Source organism: Suillus bovinus (assembly GCF_016758785.1).
Source record: "Suillus bovinus strain UH-Sbo-P2 chromosome Unknown EDB93scaffold_75, whole genome shotgun sequence".
NCBI lineage: Eukaryota > Fungi > Basidiomycota > Agaricomycetes > Boletales > Suillaceae > Suillus > Suillus bovinus.
Window position 1 is genome coordinate 46032 of NW_024542131.1, and position 18468 is coordinate 64499.

The window sequence follows — 18468 nt, forward strand, 5'->3', positions numbered from 1 at the left end:
GACGGTTTCAAGAGCCTATTTTAGACGTCGAACATCCATGGTCTTTGTGGGCAACTGATCTTGGAATTGCGACTTGGAAATACAATGAACTCAGCAACCTTGAAGCTTGTCGTCTCGAGGACTTTACAGGTCAGTTTGCATTTGCACGAATCCATGTTCCTCATGCTGGTCATTTCTGGGTCACATTCTCCTTGGACACTGTGAGTGCACGAGTTGAATAACCTCTGTCAAATCAGCTGAACTTCAGATAGACCACTCAAGAACCTGATGGCAGTGACAACGAGCCTCATGAGAGTTGAAGATTTTCAGTGTTGCGGAAGTAGCAGACTCGAGCTTGTATTACAATTACTGGATGCTGTTACAAAGAATCTATGGTAGTATAATGATAACGAGCAATTCCGAGTCCAAACATGCGATTGATGTGAGTGTGAGTAACCTAACCTGACTCGGATGATGAGCTTTCCGAGTACGACATGTCTGCATCATGATCATTGGTCATAAGCGCCTCCTGCTGCTCACGGTCTTCTTGCATCAGACTCTTGAGCCATCGTGTTGAGACTGCCCATCGTGGAGTCTTGAGGGTGTTGTGTTGTGGCAAGGAGTCTGCTGGCCGAGGTCGTCCTTGAATCTGTGGTACTCGTTTCTTCATCCAGTTCTTCTTGTCAGTCTCCCTCTCTGCGACAATCTTCTCAACTTCATCCTTGATAACCTGAGAAAGAGCACAATACTACATTGGCGGAGGTGAGAAAATAATCAAAGATACAATCACAATACAGCCTACATCTTTTGAACGCCATGCTGGAGGATGGGTTGTGAAGATGTCCTCCTTCTTTGGCTTCTTGTAAGCTTTGCGTCTCTTGTTAACGACAACATCAACCTCGTCACTTGAACTCTGGTGTGAAGCATCGGAGGCACTATAATCCGTTGACTGCCATTTTGATGCGAAAGCAAAGTCGTACACCTGGTCCTTGAGGTCTGGGATATTTTTGCGAGCCTCAATAGTGAGTTTAGATTTCTGTATCAACAGTCTGTTAGTGTATGTATGTCAATATACTCGTGCTCACATCAATTTGGCGCTTCTCACGACAAGCAATGGCAACATTCAAAGACTGAAGTCCAATTGGCCTGTTTCCCTCCTTATAACCCTCCTTTAATGTCTGGAATACTTTACCAGCAACACTCCGCAATGTCTTATCAGGCATGCCTTTGACTGCATCCTGTGAGAGAGTTGGTTCGTAGTTGCTCGCATCTCGGCGGAACCGCTCAAAGAATGACTTGTGCCACTTAGAATTATGGGTCCATGAGTCGGCCCATTTTGGTCGAAGAACAGATGTTGCTGTTGTTGCGCCATCGACATCAAGGAAATCAATTTCTGTCCAGTAGTTGTCCTTTCCATCCAGAGCGTCAGGAAGAGCTTCGTTAAACTCAATGCCCATCATCTTGAACAGCACTTGACGGATGGCACTCTAAAAGCACAGTAAGAGAGATAGCAGCTGATGAGGATAAAATAACTTACATTCATTGCGTTGTTCCGAACACCAGTGGCAACAAGTGCTGCTGGTTCGTGTACCTCAAGGGCCTCAATGCGCTTGATGAGGCTTTCGATCTCTCCCTCGAGCCGTGTTGTCGTTGCAGCATGGTGATCCGAGAGCCTGGCTTGCTCTTTGCGAAGTCTTAATATCTCTGTCTGTGAGCTCTCAATATAATTGTGTTGGCGACTTGCTTGGAGCTGAGTCTTCGAATGAGCAGACACTTGTTCCTTCTGGCTTGGTCCCTTTGCTGGTCCAAGCAGGGTACGTGACTTGAGCAAGTCATCGTCAGTGTTATCCTCATGAGCAGGGGGGGTGCGTGTCATGTGCTGCAAAGATGTTGTAGAATTTGTGTTGTGGGGTGTTGCAAACCCAACAGGCTGCATCGGGTTGGTAGCGCCATTCATTGGCTTCGACTTTGAAGCCTTTGAGGGCAGGCCTTTCTCTGTGAGGAAAGGACACACTGAAGGGACTGGTTTTGGTGCAGCAATGCGGCCTGCCACTGTAGCTGCTGGAGCAGAGCGAGGATGCCAAGGGTGCAGTTGGTTTCAAATATGAAGTCGACTTAGATGAGAAAGTCTGATGCCCCGATGGGGGCGGCATCACGGAACTGGGACATGTGCTTGCTGTAGGATTTTGCATTGCTGGGGTTCTATAAGATTTAATTAGTGAAATGTGATCAAAAATATACTGAGGCATACCTGGAGCATTGCATCTGCCTTAACCTTTGAAGGACTTGAGATTTCTTGCTGCAATTGCACGATAAGTAGTAGTACAGATGATACAAACCTTAAGCTTACTTCACTGATGGTTGATTTGTGCATGACTCGTCTGATCGTCTCGACTTTTTTGACATTACAGGTGATCGTGAACGAAACTGAGAGTGGCCACAGTCTTTGATATGGACATGAGAAGAGAGAGGCAATGTGGATGCCTCTGGGTATGTGTTCAGTGCCTCGAGCTTTCGCTTCTTTGAAGAGACATCATCCGGATCCTGAGAATCGGAGTGCAGAGAAGGGTCTATAGAATAATCTGGCTCATACTGATGTTGATAATTGAGTGACTGGTTGGAAAGATGAGGGAACTGTTCGTGCTCCAAATCAGAGTGAGGGGTAACAGGTGAAGTGAAGCTTGATGCGCCAGCTTCATCTGAAGTAGTACCGGTTGTCATATCAGGTGGAAAGACATATTGCGGCTCCACATGAGGGGCAGCATTCAAAATGTCACCAAGACGCACTGATTATTGGTACATTCAGTCCTTGATACAACATGCAAATTAAAGCAACTCACTTGTACAGTAGTGAACGCTGATTGCAATCAATGTCCTGTTTAGCACAGAAAAGTCTACACGAAGGGAATCAATTGGTGTGTTTAGTATATGAGCAGGTCCTGATACAATCACTTACCAAACTCAACAAGGATGTTCGCAACGCTTTGATGCACCCTGTGAGTTGAATGTATGCGCTTTAGAGTCCAGACTGAAGTGCGGTATAGTCAGTAGTACTACAAGCTTAATTGAGAATCACATACACACGGAGTTTGAAACTACCTTCGCTCCTGACTTCCACGCGATGACGAGTCACATCTGCATTCTGGCAACGTACAGCGCAGCTACAAAGTGAGTGTCCTCAACTGTCCTTTCAACATATTCAATGACTGACAATCCCACCTGGAAGAAGCACTGGGGGATTGAAACTGAATCTGCATCATTCAGAACCTCATTCAGCAACTCCCACTCCTGAACCAAATACCGACCGGTCTTCCAATTCGGCTATTGCAACAGTAAGTCTAACTTGCAGTTCAAAACATTCTTATCTCCCCCGGATAGTGCTCTAATCTCTGTTATCAGTCTGAAGCCTCAAGCAATCAACAACGCACAATCCGGTCCAATACAATCGACATGTTCCCCACCATCCTTGGACTCTTGAAGGTGTTCAAATTCATCACTAAGGAGCTTGCAAATGTACGTGCTTCAATCTTTATTTTGTGCCTGGCTGACCTTCGTGCAGAGCTCCATCCGTATGCAAAGGTGGCATTATGTGTCTTCACTTGGGCGTCAAAGGTACACTTGTCGACCTATCCCTACATTTTGCAAGCTAATCTGAATGTGGCAGATGATTCTCGATCAGAGAGACCACGGTGACACTGTTTCCCATATAGTCTCAAAGGTCGCGCCGATTTCATCGTCCATTAGTCAGACACGAAGAGTTTCTGTGAGTCGTTCCTACCGCTTCGTCACCCAAAACTCACCCACTCTGTATAGGCAAAAGACTTGACAAGAATGTCGCCAACGAATCAGATACTGCGATTTAGAGCTGGGGATATGGGTATGGGTTGGTGTCTGCGCACCACTGCTGATGGGATTTCACAAGTATACGAGTCTGTTACAATCTATATAGCTGTGCCTGTATCGATATCTAGCACTGCAGCTGACCAGTGGGCACGAGTATAAAATAGCATTGATTTATCTAGTATTAATATTTACCTGGCTAGCTGAATATCGATTGCGGCCACAGGTGCATGATCGCGAGGCGCTGTATAATAATCATTATATATATATAGGTATATATATAATATGACATTAATATTATTAACAGCTCGAGAGGTCGCACCCTATCGAGGATAGGCCATTGTTTCAGCTGGTGTTGACGAGAGGGCAAAACCTTGACTCCTACATGGAGAGAATGCGACAAAACCGCCATGTCGACGCCGGTGTCCAATGAAGTTGCTGATGTGGCTGAAACCTAACCCTAGGGTCAGGTTCTGCCCTCGTTTCATATGGCTGAAATCTTTGATAACACGCAGTGCAAGGTAATATTTATAATTGATGAAGATATTAAGATTGAAATGACATGTTTATAGTCATGGTACCAAGGACCCAGTGGGAACGTTAAATGAAAATGCTGGAGAGTATTCAAGGTGCATCTGTGTACAACACCTGAATGAAATGCATCATCTAGAGGCTTCTACTCTCAGCGCAAGGTCATAAAGAAACTCACAGACCTGTTTGTTGAGACCAAGGATAATGCCATGCAGATCCCCATTGACAGGTACGTGCCCGTATTGATTTTAAGTCGACCAGTGACTGAAGTCAAGGTGTTCTTGCAGTAAATCATGCAACACCGTTGAGCCTGTCTTGAAGCCCTATTGGTGGATAAATATCAACATCTTGCAATCAAGGTTAGTCGCACTATATTTCACTCAAATTTCTTTCAACAATCATTGCAGCTTACAAGAGGCCAGGTGAACTTCAAAGCAGAATGAAGAATGGTATTACTGGCTTGAAAATATACCAGAATGATGATGTTGACCTTCAGACTCAGACCATCTAGTATCATGACATAAGATTATGTGCAGCCTAACGTGATTGCCACCACTCACATTTAAATTTAAATATTAAACCTCAGAAAGCTCTTGCCAATCCATCACAAGGTAGCAGATTTGTGCAACGATATGCCGAAGAGTATGTGTTTTTTTTTCGTCAATCAAAATTGCATTCACATGAATTCATAGCACTGAAACAATATAGTTTCGTCAATGTCAATTTCGATGGATCAAATCATTCGATGAGACAACATCACGTTGACCATCGCTAGGGATCAGCAGGGGTATGGGTAGGGGTACCCAGGGGTAAGGGTATGGGTAGGGATTTCATAACCCATGGACCCATGGACTACAGGTGGTACCCCTGGACTAAATAATGGACCTTGTTTGTCTGTAACTTATATCACCAGTGCAAACTGATAAAACTTTTCACAACCATTCCTCTGTGCTATCTCATCATATTACCTAAACAGACCACATGGCCCACTGAAAAGGTCCTTGCAATGGCTGCAGAAGGCAGCCGAGCCAAGCGGAAGGCTATTGATAAACCTTCTACCCCCATGGAGACATCAAAACATACAAAAGCAATGACACCTGTTGATATTGAACAATCCAACAATACTACTACACCATCCATATATCGAGCTACAGTTTGAACTGAAGAAGAAGAAGAAGCTACTTATTCAGATGCCATTGTTGTCAAGTCCAACAGTGATGGATCTGAAAAGAACAATATCAAAGTTAAAGAATCTTCTGATGCAGAACTAGGTAGTTACCTGCTCAGACAACATTAAAAGCTTAGTTTGCAAGATTGTAGACAGTCTGATGAAGGATTGGACATCACATCACCTATATATGCTTTCTTCGAACCTACTTCAGAAATTGAATATCAGGACAACCGTTGTTGTCACATGTTCAAATGTGCAGCACGGGGCTGCAAACACAAGGTTCAGTGATACCTCGATAAGAAAGATGCGAAGTCTACCAGAAACATGTGAAAGCATGTAAAAAGTTATTGGGGCGAGGCAGCCTTGCAAATGGCAATGGAGCACAGGGACACTGCTGCTGCACGAGATGGAGTTGTCAAGGATCTGCTTAAGACAGGAACTATCAAAAGCTCATTCGAGCGAAAAGGTAAAGGCAAAATCACCTACTTGCACAGACAGCATACTTACACAGAGACAAGGTTTGTTTTCTGTCCACTTAATAATGTCACTACTGATAGGACCTAGGGCGGGGATTGTGTGTTGGGTGTCGGAGAGTCTAAGACCATTCAAAACTGTGAATAATTGAGGGTTTCAGAATTTGATGAAGACAGGGCACCTGGAATATTACATACCTTCACCCTCAACAGTTGCTCGTGATGTAAAGCAAGTCTTTGTCAAGACTTGCGAACAAATAGCACAGATGCTACAAGTAAGCCAAATGTAGTGCAGAAGATCAGCAAACTAAAGCAATTACTAGAATTATGATGGCAAACTAAATTTCAGAACAGATGCCTGGACATTGCCCAATCACAGGGCTTATGTAGCCATCTCCATGCATCTAGAGCATGAGGGTCAGCCATTCTCAATGATACTAGACATAGTTGAGGTAGTGAAGGTAAATAAATACACTCACCCAAAGTTCAAACAAGACAGCACACATGCTGACATATTGCAGTCTCACAGTGGCGCAAATCTTCCAGACACATCTGCAGATATTCTAAAAGACTTCGGCATATCAGATAAGGTACTTAAGTTTAGTCACTCCATAAAACCCTTACCTGACTGGGGCAGATATTGAGTGTCACAGCAGATAATGCAGCATCCAATGATACACTTGTCGCAGAGCTTGCAGATCGAGTGGCGCATTTTGCTGGCAAGACAAACCGAACTCAATGCTTTTTGCACATCGTGAACCTCATGGCAAAATCTTTAATTCACGAGTTTGACACAAAATCAGGCAGTAGCACAGATACAGAACTAGATAAACTTAACAGGGATATAGAGATTGAGGACACTCAAACAGCAGACGAAGATCCAAACAAGGACCAGGAAAGCAAAGATAATGATGAGGGTTGTGTTGATGAATTACAGCTGTTGGAAGAGGCTGAGTGCGAGGAACTAATGGACAGTATCCGTCCAGTGAAGCTTGTCTTAGTGAAGGTAACAGTGTTAATAAGTGAAACTCACCTGCACAAACTAAAACAGATCACAGCTACGGAAACTTGCATTCAAAATCATCCATTCAACAACTATTGTTCTGCCTGCGTGGAAACAGATCATCAAGGACTTGGATCTCCATGTGTGAATCATGCCACGTGACATATCCACCAGGTGGAATTCAACCTTCAATATGCTCAATTTTGCATTGGAATACCAAGCAGCAATTGACAAGATCACAGACATGTGGAAATTGGGGCTTGGTGACTATGAGCTGACCAAGGATGGGTGGGCTCTGGTTGGACAGTTGCGAGATGTGTTGAAGGTAAGAAGTGACATATGTGATGTGACAACACTAACAAAACACAGATTCTCAAGGATGCAACTTTATACTTCTCATGTTTGACACCAAACTTAGCTATGGTCATCCCTGCAATCGATCACATCAACCAAGTCTTTGCTAACGGTATCGTCAAAAAGCAGATGCTAGAACCTGCCATACGCACTGCACTTGGACTTGCAAAATGCACACTTAATCGGTACTACTCAATGACCAATAGATCTGAGGTTTATCATATTGCTATGGGTGGGTCTTTTCTCCTTACTTTTACTATGCCATACTCATTTTTACTTAGTTCTTCACCCTCATCACAAACTCTCTTACTTTAGATCTGTAGGCTGGGAGCCGGAGTGGATTGAAACTGCTAAAAAACTTGCCCAAGATGAATTTCAGCGCTCATATGCCTCCCGCTCAGTCATGGTCAACACAAGTCCCCCAGGAAGTCAAGATAGTATTGATGAGGTGCGTAAAGTACATCATCATAAATGTTTTTACCACTGACACTAGCTTTAAACACTCAGGGTGATGACTCTGGCAACATATTTGACCACCTACCTGCTCTCGCAGAACTCAACCCTGGTGCTCGATCCTCATTCAGTGAACTTGATGTGTATCTCAATGCTGATGTTGAGAATGTTATGGATGCTATTGCATGGTGGCATGGGCACCGCAAGACGTATCCATGACTGTCAAGAATGGCACTAGAATATTTTTAATATTGTATACTACAGCAACATCCATTGATGTGGAACACATCTTCAGCTGTGGACACTTATTACTTTCTCATGTTCGAAACAAGCTTACTGCACAGATTACATGTGCATTGCTGTGTGTCAGCCTGTGGAGCCAGTTGGGTTTAGTCAGGGACAAGGACAACCAGTCTGTTGCAAGCCTTCCTGATGTCAACGGCGAGGATAATGAACTTGATGATGGGTGGGACTGCATTAAATTAGACTAGGTATTGCCATTACTCTATTGTCCATAAGCTGCCCATATGAATTGCATTGCGGGTATACCTCTACCCACGATACCCTTGACCCTGAGCAGATCCGCACAGACACCCATACCCCTGGCTACCCATGGGTGTGCAGGTACAGGTACTTGAGGGGTACGGGTACAGGTTGTCCTTTGGACACCTATGGGTTTACCCCTGCAGATCCCTAACCATCGCAATGAACCCAGGTGAGTGATCAGTGTGGATGAAAATGGGATTGGTCAGGGTTGTAGGACAATTTTATACATGCCACGTCCAGTGGATGCCCCACAGTCAACACAACCATTCGCTCCTCTTCCTCCTCCTCCTCCTCCTCCTCCTCCTCCTCCTCCGCCACCACTACCACCACCACCACCATCACCACTGCTACCACCACCACCACCACCTTCACCACTACTCTCGCTATCGCCACAACTGTCCCCACAGCTGTTCTAGCCGTTGTTGCTGTCCCGCCATCCATGCAAATCCAGCCATCATTAGATGTCAAGTTGCCTCTCGACTTGTTGTCTTCCATAGTGGCCCACCTTGCCAACTTAGAATGGGACTTGGAGCATCCAGAGATGTGGCAATATTATATAGAGTTTTCAGAATGCAACAGCGACTAGGGTACTATATGCTACTCTGTGCTTTTACTAAATTTTCTGCCTGCTGCCAGTCCTCATCAAGGCATTTCTCTGTATTGAGTAAATTAGTCAGCATATACACGATCACATGCATTATGGCAAGCGTTAACAAATCATTGTGACAGCATCATGTCACAAATTTATTATGAACATGCAGAACAAATGTATATTTGTTCACCAGTGCTAAAGCTACTACATGTTGGAATGTCCTTGTAATTAAAAAATAAGTGATAGTGATTGAGAAAGCTAAATGGCATTGGCACGAGTGCGTTCATGTCCATTGCTAGTTACAATGGCTGTAAGTCGCAAATTTGTCAGCAATTGCCAAGCAAAGCTATACATTGTCACCACTGCCAAAGCGACCATCAGGAAAACCCTCCCAGGGAAAAATGTTATAATTTTCACAAAAAGTTCTGATTCAGATAATTCTATCTAATTACAAGAATTAGGAATAAAATCACTAGAAGATGATAATGTACAATGTGAATATCACAAAATATCGAGAACTACTTGAATATACAAAAAGTGTATCTATCTAAATACAAGTTCAACCAAAAAGTGTTACAATCATCCAGAACCGTATCACTCGTCCATTCTCGTGGGACGACAGCACCAAAAGTCAGTATCAGATGGACACTACGCACAATACTTGTCAATTTTTTACCACCACAGAATGATTGCGAGACCTGGACTGTTGGTGGCAAAAGTTGAGTCCAAAAAGTGGTGTAGACCGGAGGGTCCAAAAGGAAACACTGATACAGACCAAAACACGCTAGAAGTAGTAGAAAGGGAGGTGGGTGGGTGCAAAAAAACAAGAGAGCGACAGGCAAAGAAGATGGGCACAGAGAAGAAGAGACAGACTTGGTGATATCTGATGAACAAGGACAACATGTGTAAACAAATAAACAAAGAGCCTCATTTAATATTTGTGCTTATTTACTCTCACGCTTGTTTATCACTCGGTTCCAATTTTTTTTCACTCGCATTCTTCCACCACCACCACATCATGTTTGAGTCTTGTGAGTGTGTTGATCCTCCTTCGAGCTTGAGCCATGCTGATCAAAGGTGTTGCCTACCATTCGCAGAATGTGAGTGTGTCAAACCTCATTCGAGCTCGAGCCATGCCCAATGTGTTGCCCACCGTTCACAGGAAGTGAGTGTGTTCTACCTTGTTTGAGCTCGAGCCCATGCATTGTCCACTGTTTGCAGGATGTGAGTGCCAATCCTCATTCAGACTCAAGCCATGCTGGATTCCAAGGTGTTGCCCATTGTTTGCAGTGTGAGTGTGTCTGTCCTCCTTTGAGCCTGAGCCATGCTGATCAAGTCGTTGTCTGCCATCCACAGCGTGTCGATCCTTCAAGGTCGAGCCATGCTGATCGAAGTCGTTGCCCACTGTTCGCAGTGTCTTGGTGAGTTTATCCTTTTTCACAATTGTTTTTTTATAATTACTAACTTAATATTTATATGTTTAGTCATTCTAGTTTTTTTCTTTCTAGATCTGTATATTTGCGCTTGTTCATGCTCATCTACACATGTTCACACTTGTATGTACTTCTCCATGCTCGTTCTTAAATGTCTGCACTCATTATTGCTGTAAGGGGTACAATTTTTATGGGCTCCATTTATCCAAGCCAGGAATTCGGTATTTGTGGTCATTTGTAGCATAACAGTAGTTACTAGTGTTATGTACTTATATTTTCTGATTAAATATTAGTCCATTTTTCTTGTTACAAACACTGTCTGATGTGCATGACACTATGCAAAATTCAAAATATAGTCTCTGAAATTTACAATATACTCTCTGAGATTCTCAATATTGGAGTCTAATATCAACTAATTTGTGGGGAGGGGCAATGCTCAGTCAAATTCAAGCTCCGACTGTGATTACCTGTTGTGGGTGTGTGCCATAACAAACGGTCAAGAAATATATCACACGTTGCAGCTTGAAAACAGGATTTTGAGACAAGGGTCATGACAAGACATAGGTGTGGATTGACTGGTTGATTGTATTCTTGGTAACTGATTTTAAAAGGACGCGCTTCTGATAGCTCACACTCTCGATAGAAGCATTTGGACACAGGAATTTTCATTAAACTCTACCTAGAATACAACCAGCAAGTCGCTTAATTGTCATCCCGATGATAACCTCCTTTACCGTGTGATGTGGTATGATGCTGGTAGAAAGTCTTTGAGTGCACGGAGAATGTGATTAGTAAGCGATGTTGATGCGACACAACACATCACATTGCAAACTCCAAGACACCCTGTAGGCCAGTAATGTCAAAATGCTTTAAGTACAATTGTTGGAAACCATCCAAGAAGCGCTCCGCAGCTCAGATGCAAGTCACTGCACTGATGAAGTCCCACACAACTTACCAACATGCACAAAACAAGGAGAATATTGCTCCTCTGGCGACAACTTCTTCCTCTGCATCTGCAATATCAAATACACAGCTCGAACGAGAGAAGAAGCACAAGAATACCTACCAGAGCCACTATAGGAACAAGAAACGATGTCACGAACATACAAAATCTCACACCAACAAACTCCAGTCACATTTGGATGAAGCACGAGCATCCATGACTGAAGCATCCTTGCAAATGCAGACAACTCAAAATGCTCTCGCCACTACACAGCATGAGATGAGACACTTGCAAGCACGCAACGAGGTGCTCACCAGGCACAATTGTGCTCTTGCTATGCGGGCATCTCGAGCCCCTCTGCAAAAAGCACATGCCGTGGACAAAGCCCTCGCACGCACTGCTGTACAATCAAAGCAGAGGGATACCTTCTCACTGAAGGAAAAGAACGTGATTATGGACGAGGTCTGTGACATGGTTTGCAAGCTGGTGGCAAAACACGATGTACCTGTGTCAAGTGTTCAAGAAGAAACGCTGACTTGCACAGGTGAAATATGATAACTAGGTGGTACACCAGAACCACGAGATTGATGTGAAGAGGAAGAAACATTGTGAAGCATCATCAGCCAAACTTGCGGCTGTTGTACCTTGTGTAACGCCAGATGAAATTGCGAAGATGCGTGTTGTCGACATCGACTTGCAGATTCGGTGGCATCGTCAGTTTGACGTGGAAGTGCCTGCAGCCAAGCATCTGAAAGGGAAGAACGGACCGCAAAAGAAGGCTATTTTGACAGCTGCTGTGGGCCGGTATGTCTGTGGTGGGGTCAGACCCAAGATCCAGGACAAGAATGTGATGGATGGGCAACAGGAGGATGCACAGTGTGCAATGGGGGACTCTGATGTAGTGTTGCGGAAGTCCGGTTTGGTCCGGTTCAGCAACAAATTTTGCGAACGCTGAACCGGACCTCACGTCCGGTTCAATCATTTTTCTGAATGCTGAACCAGACGCCATGAACGTGTTCATGGCGTCCGGTTCACGTCTGGTTCAGCATTTGAACATCGAACGCATTGTAAATATACTCGATTGTACTATAGCTAGTAGTAAGGAGTACTGGTACACTACTGTGAAGCAAGGCCAAGTGAAATTAATGTAAGGCAAGACTAAAGATCAGTAAGGACAACAGAAAGGTCATTTTCAGTTACATGAGCGAGGGGCTCAATACAAGCGGCGGCCTCAGCTGCAGCCTGGATATGCCTGTTGTGATAAGCACTCTTCAACAGTTGGAGCGCCTCGAAGATATCAGGCGTGAGCCGGTTGCGTCGACTCTGATCTGTGATGCTGCCGCTTGAAAAGGCCCATTCTGATGGAGTGGCGGAACCTTGAATCGCAAGAAAATCTCTTGCCATGCGGGAGAGTGTTGGGTACACCACAGAATGATGCTGGTAGGTGTGTCAGTAAATAACTACCAGTCGATGCAATAGATATAACTTACCCCCCACCAACGGACAACATCTCCCACATCTTCCAATGGAGCCATCAAATATGTGGCGAGTTCTTGACGAGGATTCGCAATGCAGTGTTCGGATGATCGACGAGCGAGAATTGTTGAGCGCATCCACGAGTGGCTGTATTGTGTAGGCCTGGACTTAGAGGATGATGTTGTAGGTGTTGGCTGACATGCATCCACAACAGGAATGTAATATTTGTCAAACTAGATTAGTGTTAGCGGCAATCATGATGCATGCAGGCCTATGTGGCATGAACTTACACTGGCTTCGAGTTTTCTGACACCTTCATTGAAGGCATCATCATTCCATTGGGATCGTGCATACTCAAGTTTGTAATTCGGGTCAAGGACTGATGGCAAGCAAAATTAGAAAAAAGAAAAATCAGCGAGACGTAGGAGTCACGTACCCAAGCAAATGAAATATGTGTCCGTGTCATCGGTTTTCTGCATCCACTTATCTAAATTCTCAAGGCCTGCTTCTAGTGCATCAGATATGCTCAAGAACTTCTCGTTGGCAACCATATTTTTCCAGCTTTGCTGGAGGAACTCCAAGACGGGAATCACTCGCCAAATGTCGGGTGCTTTGAGCTTGAAAAACTTTGAGTTGCGTCTGCAGGTTCCTACGAGTTGTCATGAGATAGAAGTAAGTAAGATAATGGGTAGCTCCTACACACTTGAAGAGCTTCGTGTATAAGTGACAACTGCAGCCAGTCGCTGTTAGTCAGCTTGAAGTCTGCATACTGCTGCTTGTGCAGCTTGGGCACTTCATCACTGTCATCTGCAAGGCGGACAAACCGGTTGACTCCCTGCTCGTCATCAGCAACCCGCAGAATCATAACCACAAACTAGATTATACTCACCTTCTGTAATAGAAGCAGATGATCGAGACATGTGAAGAGTGATGCCCAGTGGGTGCGGACCCACTGAACCAGCTCAAGGACTGGTACATTGGTCTCTGCGCAGGATCTACAAAAAAGGCCCGGGCTTGAGGCGATTTTCGAACCTAATAAATAAACATCAACTTCGGTGCTTAGATATTACTACAAGCTTACATACCTGTGAAATGAGTGCCAGGGCCTTACTGAGTGCATCTGACGTGTTAGAAATGTCATCTTCCAAGTCTTCGTCAACTTGTGAGCTTGTCGTTGAGGTAATGGCCTTTGCGAAATGGGCCGCTGCCAAATTAATAGCGTGTTCCATGCACCTGTATAGTAAAGTTAAGTAAAAATATGTTTTCCATAGAAAATACAACTCACCAGACCCTACGCTCATGATAGTCATCGATCTTGGCTTCAGGAATGGCTTCTGCAAGCAATTCAATGGCTGTATCGTTGTTTGTTGCATTATCGGCTGTGAACCACCCAATCTAAGTCCAAATTGGGCAAGTGTGAGGCAGCACGGGCTGTAGTATTTGCTTACCTTGTTGCGTAAATCATAATGGTCCACAACTTGAGTAAGTATGCTGCCAATATTTCGCCCAGAATGATTCCCTTCAATAGCAGTAAATGCAAGCTGCTCGCTCTGAAGCTCCCACTCATGTGGGGCATTGGCTGGTGCTGAGATGTAGTATCCAGTGACTGACAAGTATGGGTCACTGGCTTCTGACATCCACGTGTCAAACATAAAGGAAATGTGCCCATTGATGTCTTTCAAACGTTCACAAATATGTGACTCCACCATTTTAGCCCGCCTAAGAATCTCCTCCCGCACTTTATCACGATGGGGAATATCTTTGTCAGACAGGCCTGGACGAGCATAAGTGAGAAGACGCCGGAATGTACCCTTGTCCACCAGTAAGAAGACTTCATCTTCTGCGACAATAAGTTCAACGATGTAGTCTAGAAGCCCGGCAGTCGTGAATGTCGGTGTACGCTGCTCTCATGCAATGGTATGGTCTAAGGTTGTCTGATTTGAGCTAGGGGGTTGGAACTCGGCTGAGTGGCATGCAATGCAAAATATATTAAAAGACATACTGTACTAGGTCATCCGAAGGGAGGGCTTGGTCGTGTGGCTTGATACCACGCTTGCTGCAGCGTTCTTTGTAAATCCTGACATGGTCCTTGTGTCTAGATTGAAGATAATATGAATCAAGCTATGAAAACAGGTGGACAAAAGATTACTTACCTGCGTATATGAGCACGCAGTGAAGTAACACTGCCCTTTAAAAAACAGAATTTGTGTGTTACTCCTTTCGCTTTGCAAACCTCACACCAATGGCCAGTCTCTTCCTTGCCAGTATCAGGATTTATGGCCTTGGCCTCACGAGTGAATATGGTCCGGGCATCTGCAGTCAAATCGCTTTTGTGCCGCTTTGCACCCTGCAGAAATAATTAGCTTAACAGATGAAAGACAACACTTAGACTTTAGCTTACCTGGTGGTCCGCATTACCCATTTCTTTCGTTTTTTGATATGTTGACTCAGACTCGGAGGGGATGATGCCGTCGATATCTGTCTCATGATCCATGTCAGTAGCTGCATCTGTAGTTACCCCATTATCCTGGTCTCCTTCACTTTCCTCCTCAGAGCCCTCACTCGTAGCCACTGACCTGCTAGCCTTGCATTTGCGCAAGACAGCGTTGTTGGGGTCAACAAGCTTGGGTGCAGGGCGTGGGATACGAGTCGAGCGACGTGCCTGAGCGGGAAGCACAGGCAGTGGAGTATCGTCGTCGGGATCGTTGTACCATCGGATTTGACTGGTGTCGAGGAGAGTTCCATCTGCACCCAGACCACACTGGTCAGCCATGTTGTGAGGGGGAAAGCTTGAACAGAGTTGAGCTTACCTTGAATTTGATCCATTTTAACTTCCATCGAGTTCATGAGTGCCGAACAATTCATGTAGCTACCCTAGAAAAAAAATGACCTGTTAACAAATACATTAGCACTAAACCAAATTAATCAAAGTCTCCATACCTTATCAGGTTCTTCCTTTGTGATGTTTGGGTTAGTGGTAGGCAAACAAACCTTCACGGACCTTGCCAGTGTGGCATGGTCCTTGTGAATCGGATTCCAAGCGAAAAAGTCGCGAGTAATCATGTCATGTTCAGTGTATTGCATGTGTGGGTGATGTCATCTCGTATGTGTGAGTAGCCTAAAATGGAAGCAGTTCAAAAAGGTTCGGACACGTTCAACGTGTTCAAGGAATGCTGAACGCTGAACTGGACCATCGGTCCAGTTCAGCCTATACTCTGAACGTTGAACTGGACCGTGGTCCAGTCCACGAAAGGTCCGGTTCGAACCGCGGTTCAGAACCGAACCTCCGCATCACTACTCTGATGACGAAGAAGGCTTGTAGTAAGGTCATTCTGGACTTTCAATACTCATATAATGCTTACAATGTTCCAAAACATAATCTTGGTACTTCCGCGCACCTATTGTGCTTTGTATATCACCGTCGTATATACCTTTACCCTCCTGTGATTTTGTTGACCATGTATTCGGACGATATTCGCTTACATAATGTCACACTTTTTTTGACATGGCTGCCCCTCCCCATAATTTGTGATAATTATTCTTTAAAAATAAGGCAGTAAGAAAGTACTTCTAAACAAGATAATCTTCCTAGTCGTTCTAAAGCCGATGATTTGAGATAATTATCGAGAATTATTCTAGTTTAGAGGAGATTATCATGATTTGGAGGGGGAGGGTTTTCCTGATGACTGCCCGTTGGAATGTCTTAAATAGCATTGTAATTCAAGAATAAGTGATAGTGACTGGAAAAGCTCAACAGCATCAACACGAGTGCGGTCCTGTCTATTGCTGGCTGCGAGTCTCAATTTTGTCACCAATTACCAGGCAAATATATATTTCTTCACCAGTGCTAGAGTGTCTGTCCTTAAGTTGGGAAAGCCTTGAATGACATTCTAATACCAAGCATAAACGACATCAAGTGAGATTGCTCAACAGCATGAACACGATGGCACTCTCATCCCTTGCTAGTAGTGATGGCGGCATGTTACGACTTTGTCGTGAACTCCTCTTACTGGACTTATATTGGCAAGTATACATGACAAGCCATGAACAAATCAAATTTCTCGCACTATACATACTCATCTTTGGCAGAAAAATAATTAGGCCCTCATATAACTCCCACGGCTACAAAATCAAGAACTCAAGCGTTTACTGATGTTCGGCTAAATAGGTATGTCAGCATTGTAGTTTTAACTGACGGTCAATAATACTTGCCGCGTTTCTTGTCGTCGTCGTCGTAGCTAATAGGGAAATAGACCCCAGCAGCCTCGTCTTCGGCTTAATAGGCATGTCAGCATTGTAGTTTTAACTGACGGTCAATAATACTTGCCGCGTTTCTTGTCGTCGTCGTCGTAGCTAATAGGGAAATAGACCCCAGCAGCCTCGTCTTCGGCTAAATAGGCATGTCAGCATTGTAGTTTTAACTGACGGTCAATAATACTTGCCGCGTTTCTTGTCGTCGTCGTCGTAGCTAATAGGGAAATAGACCCCAGCAGCCTCGTCTTCGGCTAAATAGGCATGTCAGCATTGTAGTTTTAACTGACGGTCAATAATACTTGCCGCGTTTCTTGTCGTCGTCGTCGTAGCTAATAGGGAAATAGACCCCAGCAGCCTCGTCTTCGGCTAAATAGGCATGTCAGCATTGTAGTTTTAACTGACGGTCAATAATACTTGCCGCGTTTCTTGTCGTCGTCGTCGTAGCTAATAGGGAAATAGACCCCAGCAGCCTCGTCTTCGGCTAAATAGGTATGTCAGCATCATGGTATCAACTGACGGTTAATAATACTTGCCACGGGCCACATCCTCGCGCTTGGCTACGGCTGCATGTTATGTTAATAACTATAATGCTACTGACATCATGAATACTCACAAGGTCCCATAATCTCTCCTGACATGGGGTATGCGACTGCCAGAGCCACCATGGAGGCAAGTGCGTTAAGCAGGAAGAAACGCTGCATGTTTGAAGTTGAGAGGAGTAAAGTTTAGATCTTTGTCACTGCATACCTCGAAAATCAGGGATCCTTCTTATACCTTGTCGTAGGTTCGCTAAACCAGCTGGTTTACGACGTGGCACGATATGATGATAACTGTGCATTGTACTATCCAAAGCTCTGAAAATGGGTTTTTTTGTCATGAATGACTTGGACTTCGATTCATGAAACATACGCCACATCATGGGTTGCCAGCTCGTGACTTGTGGGTGCATCACGGCAGAGGCTGTAGCAGCACTGTCTGACGAGTATTATGATAAATGATGCAATCAATTGACTGTGGGGTTTTAGACCTTGACCCGAACGCTTCATGCAGCAATGCTTAATTAAGCAAGGTCCACATTGTCATCCTCAGATCTCGGATCCCGTCGTCAGATCACTCTTTCTCGTCATGAGTTAGGGTGCCAGCTGTCTGGGACGGGCCGAATGATAAGGTGGAGTGCTAATAGTATTGGTACTCCACTCTGGCTCGCCACGTTTGCACATTGAAAGAGCAAGGGGAGAAAAAGAGATCATGAAAATAACACACGAACCTTATAGATTATCACTGTGTTTTGATTACATGACGGCGGAATGGCAATATGCCGGATATACAGCTAGGCTTGGAATGCGGGATTTGACGTTCAAACCCCTCTCTAGATTATGGGCGTTAGCTATAGCTACATGGCTGCCGCATGCAACAGTAG

The 18468-nt window shown here is 44.5% G+C and overlaps 7 protein-coding genes across 7 annotated transcripts; 3 read left to right on the forward strand and 4 right to left on the reverse strand.

Annotated features, from left to right (window-relative positions):
* Positions 1-436: 436 nt before the first annotated feature.
* Positions 437-1936, reverse strand: EDB93DRAFT_1254515 (uncharacterized protein; the record flags this gene model as incomplete). Its single annotated transcript, XM_041453626.1, has 4 exons — positions 437-709; positions 782-1015; positions 1065-1466; positions 1517-1936. The coding sequence occupies 4 exons, from the start codon at positions 1934-1936 to the stop codon at positions 437-439; spliced, it is 1329 nt and encodes a 442-aa protein (XP_041303438.1).
* Positions 1937-3100: 1164 nt separating this feature from the next.
* EDB93DRAFT_1254517 (uncharacterized protein) lies at positions 3101-3981 on the forward strand (the record flags this gene model as incomplete). The annotated part of the gene is made up of 5 exons (XM_041453627.1): positions 3101-3147; positions 3206-3311; positions 3379-3591; positions 3644-3742; positions 3793-3981. The coding sequence occupies 5 exons, from the start codon at positions 3101-3103 to the stop codon at positions 3979-3981; spliced, it is 654 nt and encodes a 217-aa protein (XP_041303439.1).
* A 92-nt stretch (positions 3982-4073) lies between these two features.
* Positions 4074-4776, forward strand: EDB93DRAFT_1306075 (uncharacterized protein; the record flags this gene model as incomplete). Its single annotated transcript, XM_041454753.1, has 5 exons — positions 4074-4340; positions 4392-4448; positions 4490-4579; positions 4638-4709; positions 4758-4776. The coding sequence occupies exons 1-5, from the start codon at positions 4249-4251 to the stop codon at positions 4774-4776; spliced, it is 330 nt and encodes a 109-aa protein (XP_041303440.1). The 5' UTR covers positions 4074-4248.
* A 3751-nt stretch (positions 4777-8527) lies between these two features.
* Positions 8528-8845, reverse strand: EDB93DRAFT_1107316 (uncharacterized protein; the record flags this gene model as incomplete). The annotated part of the gene is made up of 1 exon (XM_041447712.1): positions 8528-8845. The coding sequence occupies one exon, from the start codon at positions 8843-8845 to the stop codon at positions 8528-8530; it is 318 nt and encodes a 105-aa protein (XP_041303441.1).
* Positions 8846-11231: 2386 nt separating this feature from the next.
* On the forward strand, positions 11232-12273 carry EDB93DRAFT_1092757 (uncharacterized protein; the record flags this gene model as incomplete). Its single annotated transcript, XM_041446457.1, has 2 exons — positions 11232-11765; positions 11881-12273. 2 exons carry the CDS (start codon positions 11232-11234, stop codon positions 12271-12273), a joined length of 927 nt encoding a protein of 308 aa, XP_041303442.1.
* Positions 12274-14800: 2527 nt separating this feature from the next.
* EDB93DRAFT_1107318 (uncharacterized protein) lies at positions 14801-15878 on the reverse strand (the record flags this gene model as incomplete). The annotated part of the gene is made up of 6 exons (XM_041447713.1): positions 14801-14889; positions 14948-14982; positions 15035-15141; positions 15196-15539; positions 15605-15668; positions 15735-15878. The coding sequence occupies 6 exons, from the start codon at positions 15876-15878 to the stop codon at positions 14801-14803; spliced, it is 783 nt and encodes a 260-aa protein (XP_041303443.1).
* Positions 15879-17452: 1574 nt separating this feature from the next.
* On the reverse strand, positions 17453-17749 carry EDB93DRAFT_1254522 (uncharacterized protein; the record flags this gene model as incomplete). The annotated part of the gene is made up of 3 exons (XM_041453628.1): positions 17453-17529; positions 17585-17611; positions 17662-17749. The coding sequence occupies 3 exons, from the start codon at positions 17747-17749 to the stop codon at positions 17453-17455; spliced, it is 192 nt and encodes a 63-aa protein (XP_041303444.1).
* Between the last annotated feature and the right edge of the window lie 719 nt (positions 17750-18468).